At 44.3% G+C, this 12,983-nt stretch overlaps 1 protein-coding gene across 1 annotated transcript; it reads left to right on the top strand.

Annotated features, from left to right (window-relative positions):
• Positions 1-1,688: 1,688 nt before the first annotated feature.
• Positions 1,689-3,608, top strand: LOC111917805 (cytochrome P450 89A2). Its single transcript, XM_023913449.3, has one exon. The coding sequence runs from the start codon at positions 1,860-1,862 to the stop codon at positions 3,408-3,410; it is 1,551 nt and encodes a 516-aa protein (XP_023769217.1). The 5' UTR covers positions 1,689-1,859; the 3' UTR covers positions 3,411-3,608.
• The last annotated feature ends 9,375 nt before the right edge of the window (positions 3,609-12,983 follow it).

Here is a 12,983-nt window from a genome sequence, read left to right as displayed (position 1 = left end):
TATACAACAAACAATAATCTAGTCTCAAACTATTGCTTAAAATACCCAAAATGCCCCTAAGTTAAACTTGGTCAAACCCCAGGTCAAAATTCAAAGTCAGCAATTCAAAAAGTCAAGGGAAGGTCAAGCTGGTTGAGTACGCCCTCCGTACTCAGTTACTGAGTTAGGCATAGTCGCATCTCATCCAAAACCACAAAACTCTAACCCTGTACGTGCAACGTACCTATTGGTACTCCTAACGTACTCCATTTGAATCCAAAACCTCATATTAATAACTTATTCCTTAGAAACCTCTCGTCTAAACCCAGATCTAGACCCATAACATAATTCTAAGTGTTAATGTTTCCACCTTTATAACTTGTCATGGCTAGACAATGCCCAAAAGATAAAACCCTAACTTAATAATCCATTAAGACATCATAACTCTTGAATGGAAGGGATATAAGGACCAAGATCTCATTTTTATGGTTCTTAATAGCTCCATAATGCATAAAGTTTCCAACTTTATCCATTAGGATGGTCCAAACAACCAAGATCTAGTCTTTAAGTCTCAAAGGGACCAAAAATGTATCTTTCTCAACTTAATCTATTAAGCTCAAGTCTCTAACCTTCAAATCTGAATCAATATGATGTTTAGATGGATAAAGTTTCCAACTTTATCCATAACAAGGTCACAAACTTTCAAGATCTAAACTTTATGAACTAAAGTGACCAAAAGGTGACAATTACAAAGCTTAACAAGATCTATGAAACTAATGAGCAAGTTTGAAGCTTTTTACTCACAGTGGTATACAAATGATGTAATTTTGTTGGATCTATGCTTGAATCCTTCATCCATACCCTTTGACACCACCTTGTTCTTCAAGATTCCAACTTCTAAATGAGAAATAAGCTCAAAAATGATGTCAAAGCTTAAAATAAGTGAGAGGAGGCTAGGGGTTCGAGTTAGAGGCTCAAGAGGGTGAAGGCTCATGATAGGAATGACCCCCAAGGGGCTAGAGACCTTAAATAGGGCTCAAAACAATGGAAATAGGGTTTTTACACAGGTAGGTATTGCCCAACGTACCTAAAGTTACACCCAACAAAACACCCTAAAAAACACGACTTCTTCAGCGTAGTACGCCCAACGTACTACCAAACTCTCCAACTTAACTTCAAACAACCATAACTTCTTCGTTCCAACTCCGTTTTCGGCGTTCTTTATATGTACGGAAATGTATTGAAGAACCCCACAATCCTATCTAATTACTTTTAACTTAACACATACCGAACTAAAATCCTTATTCCAAGAAAGTAGTCTGAAACATCACTTTTTCCATTTATCCTTTGACTCCAAAACACAAACCAATGGCTCGGATTGCATAATCAATATTATTAACATCCAATAAGGTCTAAAGCCTATTCCCTTAAAGCCCAAAGTCTTTACTTCATCTATTTATTGTCCATAATCCCGAAATAAAAATAACTTATCGAAACAAAATATTACATTTAATTATACAAATCATGTCATGGCCACACTTTCTAACCCACAAACCCACAACGTGTAACACTATTGCCCCTCTAGTTGTTGTGTTTGGGTTGAAAAAGGTCTCAAAAATGCCCCTTTTGAATCCCATAAAGAAAGTTATAGCATGATTTGTCACTATAAACGTTATGTAGATGATGTGTTTTGGTTATTTTTGTAATGAAAGCATGTGCTACTTTTTTAACAACCATGGCTAATTTGGTAAATCTTGCGAGTAACAATACCCAATAATCAGGGAACGGATGAGACTGACATTTCACATTGCTTGGACGAAAATTAATGATATGACGTAAATATCCCGCATCCTGCCACCGTTCACGATCATTCTTCCACCATGGAGACGTGGTTCATCATCGTCGTTTCACTCTGCGTTGCCGCCCTTATCAGGTCCCTTCTCTTCCGCCGGAGCGACGCCGACGGCAAGAAGCTACTACCACCAGGGCCCTCGCTCATCTCCTCCAACTTCATACTGCTCACCAATTCCCTCTCGGAATTAGAACCCATTCTCAGAAAATTCAAGTCCAAGTATGGGCCACTCATCACTCTTTCCATCGGTTCTCGTCCTTCTATCTTCGTCGGAAGCCACTCCCTCGCGCACCAAGTCCTCATCCAGAAGGGTGCCGTCTTCTCCGACCGTCCTAGAACACTCGCCGTACGTAACATCTCCTCGGCCGCCTACGGCCCTACTTGGAGGGTCCTCCGTCGGAATCTTGCCTCCGAAGTCCTACACCCCTCCCGTGTGAAGTCCTACTCCTGGGCTCGCAAGTGGGTCCTTCAGATACTTCTTGGTCGCCTCCGGGAGCAGAAGGAGGCTGCCGGAATCAAGGTGATTGATCATTTTACATACGCCATGTTCTGTCTGTTGGTACTTATGTGCTTTGGAGAAAAACTTGACGAGCATCGTATCAATGAAATCGCAACCGTACAGCGCCGGTTGCTGTTGTTAGTCGGCTCTGGGCGTTTTAACGTACTGGGTATTTTTCCAAGATTAGGGAAGATATTGTTTAGAAACAGATGGAAACAGCTCTTGCAAATACGCGAAGATCAAGAACAAGTGCTGATTCCACATATCAAATCTCGAATCGAAAGTGCTAATTCCGAACCACAATCAGTTGGAGACGAACGAATTGTGGCGTATGTCGACACACTGGTTAATATACAGCTTCCAGAGGAAGAAGCCAACAATGAAAATGGCGGAAAGCTGACTCAGAAGGAGATGGTGAGTATGTGTGGCGAGTTTCTTAACGCCGGCACAGACACCACCTCTACTGCTCTACAATGGATCATGGCCAATCTCGTGAAGCATCCTGAAATTCAGAGCAAGCTATATAATGAAATAATTTCAGTCGTCGGACCACCACCTCCACCGCCGCCACCAGAGGTAGAACCAGAATCTGTTATAAACGAAGAGGACTTAAAGAAGATGCCATACCTGAAAGCGGTGGTTCTGGAAGCGTTGAGGAGACACCCACCAGGGCATTTCGTGTTGCCCCATAGGGTCACAAAGGAGATGGAGGTGCAAGGGTTTACGATTCCACAGGGTGCCACCATTAATTTCATGGTGGCTGAGATGGGTTTGGATCCAACGGTCTGGGATGATCCCATGGAGTTCAAACCAGAGAGGTTCATCAATGGCGATTTCGATATAACTGGAAGCAAAGGGATAAAGATGATGCCATTTGGTGCAGGAAGAAGGATATGTCCAGGCTCTGATTTGGCTCTGCTTCATTTGGAATATTTTGTTGCCAATTTGATTTGGTATTTCCATTGGACTCCTCCTGATGGTTATCATGTTGATCTCTCTGAGAAGGTGGAGTTCACCATTGTCATGAAAAACCCTCTGCAAGCACGAGTCTCTTCAAGGACAGAAAACGCAACATCTTGAGTTTGATTATTCAATACATGCATAAATCGTAGTATGTTCAAATTGCACACAGATAAGAACCACTTCAATCTGCATGTATGAATTTGTCCCTATTCAATCCTTTTAATATTGGAAAAGTCATCTGCATTTATGACTATGCTTCTACAGTAGATATTTCTTAAAATAGTCATAAATACAAGATTCTGCAATTACCTTTGATTTCTGTGATTGTATGATTGTATCTTTTGCCCATTATGTTTAATATTGATTAGTTTTCGTTAAAAAGAGTATTATTCAAGTATCAGGTAAAATCAATGGAAGGCTCACGTTCTAGTGAACAATACCAAACTAGATATTAGATATAGCATGTGTTATCACTATGTTGGCCAATACACTCACTCTTGGCTATGAAGATTGGAATGGTGTTAATCGGTTATTAAGATATGTTACGATTAATGTTTTTTTTCTTAAGATTTTATTATTATTATTATTATTATTATTATTATTATTATTATTATTATTATTATGGAAATCATCCTTAGGAATAGTGAAGTGGACATTTTTTTTGGCATATATGGTCCCTCACTATATTTGGGTCATTTTGTGTCAATACTTATACTTTGGCCTCTTTCAAATATCTTCCGTCCTTCCTTCCAGAACTCTCTATTACTATCCACAATTGACGTTTGGTCGGAAGAACGCCTGCAAGCAAGCAGACGGGCGAAAGAGAGGGAAAAGTGAAGGCTCCTCGATCGATTTGGAGAGGCCGGAGAAAGGAGGATAACATAAATCACATAGAAATACTCTGTCACATTACTTTAATTACCACTCTAGGTAAAATATAGTGAGAAGACTCACCTCGGGTAACTCAGTAATCTCGAACTTTATAAAATCTGGACTAGCCTCCGCCTAATCATATGAAATAAACACTCTAAATCAATACATCTCTTAAGGCTACTCTATTCCCTCTCTTAGTACTCTCAGAAGGGTAAAAGACCATTTTACCCCTCTCATGGCTCGAAGACCCTAAAGTTGACCAAACCCTAAAAGTCAACAAAAGTCAACTCTCCGGGTTATGTTGTGCCTACCAAACATGTACTCTGGGCGTACCCGACGTCCTCACAGAAACGGGGTGCGTGACCCCTTACACCGCGCGTACTGGGATTACGCCCTGCGTAACTCCTAGTTTCAGACTCTAAGCTCTTGAGGTCATAAACAGTTAAGACTCACATCCAACTTCTAGATCTGACCATTTCTATGTCTCTTAATCCATAAAGTTGGTGACTTTAAGCCTTTGCATTGCTGGACAAGTCACTAACACCCATAACATTCCATTTCCCAACTCTAGAAAGCTCATAACTCAAGCATGACCTCATAACAATGACCAAGGTGAAATTTTTATGGATCTATAACACAAATATCACTGAAATGGGACAAATCTAGGTCCATGGAGTACTACATTACACTTATAAAGTCTCCACCTTTGGGACTTTTAACCCTAGAAATGGTCCATGCAACATCAAACCAAATGAAGAGTAAAGTTTTGAACTTTATACCTCTAGATGAAGCTCCTTTTTCTGAAGATCTTAGATCCAAACTTACACTTCAAGCCCTAGCCTCCACAAGCTCTTCTCCTTCTTCTTCACTAACACACCAAGACACTTTTAGCTCCAAAACACACATGCTCAAGATAAGGACGATGGAAGGCTCTCTCTTAGGGTTTCACTCTCTGATATCGGTTGAGAAATGAGCCTTAGCATCTTTTAAATAGTGTACAAGCCAAACATTTAGGGTTTGGATCTGGACCCGTTACGCCCAGGGTACCTAGGCGAGTCTGCGTCCAAATTAAGCGCATGAGTACGCGCAGCGTACTCCCCAGTATGCCCAGCGTACTCATTTGCTACAAGAACTCTCTCAAGGGACCAATCTTGACAACTTGACAAAATGGAAGGGTTAAATAGTTTTACCTGAATTTTGGGTTGTTACAATTCTCCCCCATTAGAACCAGACTTTGCCCTCGAAGTCTCATGCCGAAAACAACTCTAGATGATGCTCCCGCATCTTTAACTCCGTCTCCCAAGTCTGCTCGGACCCCTTCCGATGCTGCCACTGGACCTGAACCAGAGACACCTCTTTGTTCCTCAGAACCTTGACCTTCCGGTCCAAGATCGCGATCGTTCTCTCAACATAATTCAGCCCAACTTCCACCTGGATATCCTCCAACGACACTACTGTCGACTCGTCTGCTATACACTTCCTCAGCTGAGACATGTGGAAGGTATCATGAATCTGGCTCAACTCCACAGGTAGCTCCAATCGATATGCTACCCTGCCCACCCTCGCGATCACCCTGAACGGTCCAATATACCGGGGCCCCAACTTGCCCCTTTTCCTGAATCATATCAATCATTTCCAAGGAGACACTTTCAGGAGTACAAAATCTCCAACCTAAAACTCAAGCTCGGATCGATGCCTATCCGCATAACTCTTCTGGCGACTCTGGGCCATCAACAACCTATGTCTAACCTGATGTATCTGCTCTGTCATCTGAAGCACTATCTCAGTGCTGCCCATCACTCGCTGCCCTACCTCTTCCAAACAGATGGGAGTCCGACACCTCCTCCCATACAACAACTCAAAGGGAGACATACCAATGCTCAAATGGTGGCTGTTGTTATAGGAAAACTCAGCCAAAGGCAGATACATGTCCCAACTCCATCCGAAGTCCAACACATATGCCCGAAGCATGTCCTCGAGCGTCTGAATCGTCCGCTCACTTTGTCCGTCCGTCTGTGGGTGGTAAGCGGTACTGAAATGCAACCTAGTACCCAACTCCTCATGGAACTTCTTCCAGAACCTGGAAGTGAAACACACATCTCGATCTGACACAATCGAGATCGGTACACCATGCCGCGATACCACCTCCCTCACATACACCTCTGCCAACCTCTCTGCGGAAGAGCTCTCACTGATAGCAAGAAAATGAACGCTCTTTGTCAGCCGGTTGACGATCACCCAAATTGCATCGACGCCTCTCGCGGTTCTTGGCAATTTGGTGATAAAATCCATGGAAATATGTTTCCACTTCCACCGGGGAACCTCAAGCGGCTGCAACTTGCCATGTGGACATTGGTGCTCGGCCTTAACCCTACGACAGGTCAAGCACCTCTCTACAAACCACACCACATCCCTCTTCATACAGGGCCACCAATAGTCTCTTTTCAGGTCCAAATACATCTTAGTGGCCCCGGGATGGATTGAAAACCTCGACCTATGCGCCTCCCCCATCAAAATGGCACCCAAATCCAGCCCTGGAAGGTCATAAGCCCTCGACTATTGGCAATGAACTCAAATATCTGACCGATCACCCGCTCCCGCTTGTGGTTCTCTAGTCTCATGGCCTCTACCTGGGCCTCCTGAATGGTGTCGAACACCGGAGTCATCACTGTCAACCTCAGACAAACATCTTGCAAAGGGGCACTCTCTGCCCTGCGACTCAAGGCATTGGCTACCACGTTAGCCTTGCCTGGGTGGTACAAGATCTCACACTCATAATCCTTTACCACGTCCAACCATCTCCTTTGACGCATGTTCAGGTTGGGCTGGTCCATTAGATACTTCAAGCTCTTGTGGTCCGTGTATATAGTACACCAAACCCCATACAAGTAGTGACGCCAGATCTTGAGGGCAAACACCACAGCCCCCAACTCCAGATTGTGAGTAGGCTACCTCGTCTCATGAGGCTTCAGTTGCCTCGATGCGTATGCTATCACATGCCCTCTCTGCATCAGTACCGCACCCAGTCTTGATATCGATGCGTCACAATATACCACAAAGTCCTCCATTCCCTCCGGAAGGGCCAACACTGGGGCTTCGCACAATCTCTGGCGAAGTGTCTCAAATGAGGCCTACTGCTTCGGGCCCTAACTGAAAGTCACGCCCTTCTGGGTCAGACTGGTGAGAGGAACAGCAATCCTGGAGAAATCCTGGATGAATCTCCGATAATAACCAGCCAACCCCAGGAAACTCCTGATCTCCGAAGGGGATCTCGGCACCCCCAACTCATCACCGCCTCAATCTTGTCCGGATCGACCAATATCCCATTCTGGTTGACGAGGTGTCCTAGAAACTGGACCTCTCGTAACCAGAAATTGCACTTGGAGAATTTGGCATAAATCCTCTCCGATCTCAGAACTTCGAGGATCCCCCTCGAATGCTCCTCATGCTACTCTCTGGATCTCGAATACACCAATATATCATCAATGAACATGATCACCGAACGATCCAACATCGGCCTGCACACCCTGTTCATGAGATCCATGAACGCCGCTGGTGCATTGTGAGCCCGAAAGGCATCACCACGAACTCGTAATGCCCGTAACAAGTTCTGAATGTTGTCTTCTGGATATCCTCATCACGCACCCTCATCTGATGATATCTAGACCTCAAATCAATCTTGGAAAACCAAGACGCTCCCTGCAATCGATCGAACAAATCATTGATCCTCGGTAAGGGGTAACGGTTCTTGAACGTCAGCATGTTCAACTCCCGGTAATCAATACACATCTGGTGTGAACCATCCTTTTTCTTGACAAAAAGGATCAGCGCTCCCAAGGGCGAACTACTTGGTCGTATGAACCCCTTTCCCAGCAGCTCCTGAAGCTGCGAGGATAACTCCTGCATCTCTGAAGGTGCAAGGCGATAGGGCGCCTTGGCGATAGGCGCTGCCCCTAGAACCAAATCGACACGGAGCTCCACCTGCCTCTCGGGAGGCACACCCGACAACTCCTCGGGGAAAACATCCGGGAACTCACGCACTATCGGGACCTCATCGACCGACCTCGGTCCCTCTGCACCTACCCTCGTATCCACAACATAATCCACAAACCCACTACAGCCCTGTTGTAGACTCTGCCTCGCTCTCGCGGCTGAAAAAAATGCCGACCCAGAACGGGTACCCTCGCTATAAACCGTAAGAACTCCCCCACTAGGGTCTCGTATGGTCACCAGCTGTCGCTCGCAGTCGATAACCGCTCGAAATCTGCTCAACCAGTCCATGCCCACAATGAAACAGACATCTCCCATAGAAATCGGGACCAAATAAATCGGAAACTCAACACTGAATATATCGAGTACACATCCTTGAATCACATCAGTGGGATACACTGCTCTCTCGTTAGCTATGGAAACTCGAAAAGGTCGACTCAACGCCTCTCGACGAATACTGATGTGCTGACTAAATGCTAACGACACAAAAGACCGACTCGCACCCGAGTCAAATAACACCAAAGCAGGTACAGAACACACAAGAAATGTGCCAACCACAACATAAGGTGCTGCGTGGACCTCCTCCGCTGTCAACTGGAAGGCTCTCCCGCGAGCCTTCGGCACCTCAGCCTTCACCGGCCGACTCTTCGTATCTCGAACAGCAGCAGGGACAGATCCCTGAGAAGCTCCCTGAGTTGACCCTCGTAACTGCGGACACTCGGTCTTCTGGTGTTCGGTCTGGTTGCAGTGAAAACAAACTGCAAACCCATTCGGTTAATCCTTGGCTATGTGCCCCTCCTTGCCACACTTGTAGCAACACCCTGCTCTGCACACCCCTCATGACTCTTGCCGCACTTGCCACAAGTGCGGCCCTTCTGGTTCCCTAATCACGAATCAGCGGGCTTAGCCCGCTTGGCAGCTGGCTGGGACTGTGTCGGTCGCCGATCCCTCCCATGAGACTCCGCCTCCTCCCTGGCCAGAGTCTTGAGCTCAATCTCCCTCTTCCGGGCATTTTCTTGAAGCTCAACAAATGTCCGGTATGCCGAGTTCGCCACGAACTCTCGTATATCCCTCCTCAGAATACTTAGATACCGACTCATACGTGCCTGCTCAGTAGACACATGCTCAAGGCAGAACATTGTCCTCTCATGGAACATCCTGGTGATCACAGTAACAGACTCAGTACCCTGCTTGAGGGTCAGGAACTCCTGGGCCAAACGCTCCCTTTCCACCGGGGGAACATACTCATCACGAAACATAGCAGTAAACCTCTCCCAGGTCACCGCAGCAAGCTCTGCAGAAGAATAGTGCGTTGTCACAAACTTCCACTAGTCCTTCGCCCCCAAGCGAAGCTGGTTCAGCATGAACCAAACTCTCAAATGCTCCGGACATGAACATGTGTAGAAGCACCCCTAAATGTCAGAGATCCACCTCATCGCGACTATCAGATCCTGAGTCCCATCAAACTCTGGTGGCTTCGTGTTGCTGAACTCTTGGTACAACAACGCGTCACCCCCCTGCGGCCTGGCAACAACAACGGCTGCAGTCGCTGCAGCAATAGCAGCATCAGTAAGAGCAGCATACCACTCATCAAAAGTCTCAATCAGTGTGGTCTTGATAGACCCGAACGTCTCTGGAATCTCAGCGCGGATGGCAGCAGCCACCTCATCGCTCACACCCCCTCGCTAGCCCCTGGCCTGTTTCATGTCCCAACCATGATGTCTCTCTCTAATACAACACAAGATATCAGAGACTCGCTCGAGTGTACACACACTTGATATCCCACTCCGACTTGATCCCTGGTACCCTAAGGATTCTTACTTAGGTGGCGCACTAATCTGGTGTCTTCGGTAGTACGGGCCCAATACTACCGTCCACACAACATCAATATTCACCCCAAGTCCTCCTCTTAGGATCTCAAATCCCAAGTACTCTACTCTCTATATACATAGTCTACTCTCTAGCAGATCTCTCATAAGCTCCTCGCTGCTATCTATTCACTCTCAAGCATCTCCTAGCAGCAAAATCCCAAGGCTAAGGCATCACAAATCAGGCCACTCTAGTCCTAATAAGAATACCTAGCCTACTCTAGCATGCATATCATATCATAACATATCTCATAACTCATAATGTAAGGGTATTTTGGGAAATCGCCGTTCGGGCGCTGGCTCATCGTACACACTGCTCTGCTCTGCTCTTTCAAAAACTTTTTACTCTTGAAAAATTTTTTGTGAATTTTATTTTGAAAATCTCTCAAATCCTCAGTTTGAGTTCAGATACGCCCGAAGGTGCACCCGAATCCCTCAAACCAAGGCTCTGATACCAACTTGTAACACCCAAATTTTCAAATAATTTTTCACATTTTAAAAACACACTTTCATTCATAATTGTTATAAAAATATCATTGTATCATATAAACAATTCATAACATCACATCCCAAGATCATAATATGTAAAAGCTCCTCATGTGTGTACCGATCAAGCTAGCACCTTCCCGCGATCCTCATTAGTACCTGAAACACATAACATAACACTGTAAGCATAAATGCTTAGTGAGTTCCCCAAAATACCACACACAACACATATTAGCCACTCGAGGCTATAACTCTGTTTGACCCTCTGGTCAATGTGTCTTAGTGGGACCCTCTAGTTCCATAACTCTGTGGGCCCTCTTGCCTTAACTCTGTGGACCTTTCGGTCCTAACTCTGTAAAGTCTGTAACATACAGAGCATAAATCACATAGAAATCACATCATGCAAAAGCATACAAAATACTCTGTCACATAACTCTAATTACTACTCTAGGTAAAGTATAGTGAGAAGACTCACCTCGGGTAACTCGATAATCTCGAACTCTGTAAAATCTGGACTAGCCTCCACCTAATCATATGAAATAAACACTCTAAATCAATACATCTCTCAAGGCTAGTCTATTCCCTCTCTTAGTACTCTCAGAAGGCTAAAAGACCATTTTACCCCTCTCATGGCTCGAAGACCCTAAAGTTGACCAAACCCTAAAAGTCAAGAAAAGTCAACTCTCCGGGTTACGCTGCGCGTACCAAACATGTACTCTGGGCGTACCCGGCGTCCTCACAGAAATGGGGTGCGCGACCCCTTACGCCGCGCGTACTGGGATTACGCCCCGTGTAACTCCCAGTTTCAGACTCTAAGCTATTGAGGTCTTAAACAGCTAAGACCCACGTCTAACTTCTAGATCTGACCAGTTCTAAGCCTCTTAATCCATAAAGTTGGTGATTTTAAGCCTTTGCATGGCTGGACAAGTCACTAACACCCATAACATTCCATTTCCCAACTCTAGAAAGCTCATAACTCAAGCATGACCTCATAACAATGACCAAGATGAAATTTGTACGGATCTATAACACAAATATCACTGAAATGGGACATATCTAGTTCCATGGAGTACATTACACTCATAAAGTCTCCACCTTTGGGACTTTTAACCCTAGAAATGGTCGATGCAACATCAAACCAAATGAAGAGGAAGGTTTTGAACTTTATACCTCTAGATGAAGCTCCTTTCTCTAAAGATCTCAGATCCAAACTTGCACTTCAAGCCCTAGCCTCCACAAGCTCTTCTCCTTCTTCTTCACTAACACACCAAGACACTTTTATCTCCAAAACACACATGCTCAAGATAATGACGATGGAAGGCTCTCTCTTAGGGTTTCACTCTTTGATATGGAGGCTGAGAAATGAGCCTTAGCATCCTTTAAATAGTGCAAAAGCCAAACATTTAGGGTTTGCATCTGGACCCGTTACGCCCAGCGTAGCCCTAGGTACGCCCAGCGTACCTTGGCGAGTCTGTGTCCAAATTATGCGCATGAGTACGCGCAACGTACTCCCCAGTACACCCAACGTACTCATTTGCTACAAGAACTCTCTCAAGGGACCCATCTTGACAACTTGACAAAATGGAAGGGTTAAATAGCTTTACCTGAATTTCGGGATGTTACAGGAACCCTTGTGACTTATACTATAACTTGTTCAAGATTTTTTATTCTAAATTATCTTTTATGAAAAATGTTATTTTTGACGCTCATTATCTCTAAATTAACTAGCCCAAATATACGGGCGTTACAGAAACCAATCTTAAAATGGGAGGAGATGGTCTAGGGCTTCTAAGAACACTCTATAGAGATGATGGAGGCTGCAAATGATCCAACCCTAGAGGCTTAAGGTGGTGTTTTTTTTGTCTGCAGATCTCCTTATCTTCTTATCTTCTTTTGTCTGCACCACACAGATCACACGCAACCATTAGCCTTCACAGACTATTTTTTTAAGACTACAAAACAAAAAAAGTTTGTGCATCCTCTTCTTGGGGTATATGTGAACTAGAGTCTTCAGACATCTTATAGCCTGAAAATACACACATATATTTGTTTTTTAAACTTGGATTTATTCCAAATTTATGCGTGACAAACAATTTGGAAAAAAATTGCAGTACTTCAAGAAAAAAAAGGTTGAGGATACAAACATAACCTTTTTGAAAAATTTATAAATAAAGATTTAATTACAATAATGGTTGTTGAAGCTGTTTATATAGATATGAAAAATCCTAATGTTGTCTTATATTTTTTGTGTCAAATTTGATAAAACATTATTTAACAACATGCAGGCGTTAAAAACCAAAAAAATTTATTATTTCAAATTGCATACGTTTGGTCCACCTCTTCTACTGTAGAGGTCTATAGATGTGGTCCACAGACTGTAAACATTTTGTCTCAGAAAAAACAAACAACACCTAAGTGTGTTTAAATTGCCCTAAAACCCTGATAAATCGTACAATCCTCTAGGCCAGAAGCA

The sequence above is a fragment of the Lactuca sativa genome, chromosome 4 (assembly GCF_002870075.4).
Source record: "Lactuca sativa cultivar Salinas chromosome 4, Lsat_Salinas_v11, whole genome shotgun sequence".
NCBI classification, from domain to species: domain Eukaryota; kingdom Viridiplantae; phylum Streptophyta; class Magnoliopsida; order Asterales; family Asteraceae; genus Lactuca; species Lactuca sativa.
This window is presented reverse-complemented; position numbering and strand designations above follow the sequence as displayed.

Bases quoted from the DNA above. Each gene is read 5' to 3' on its own strand.
- LOC111917805 (XM_023913449.3), top strand. From the start codon at position 1,860: ATGGAGACGTGGTTCATCATCGTCGTTTCACTCTGCGTTGCCGCCCTT.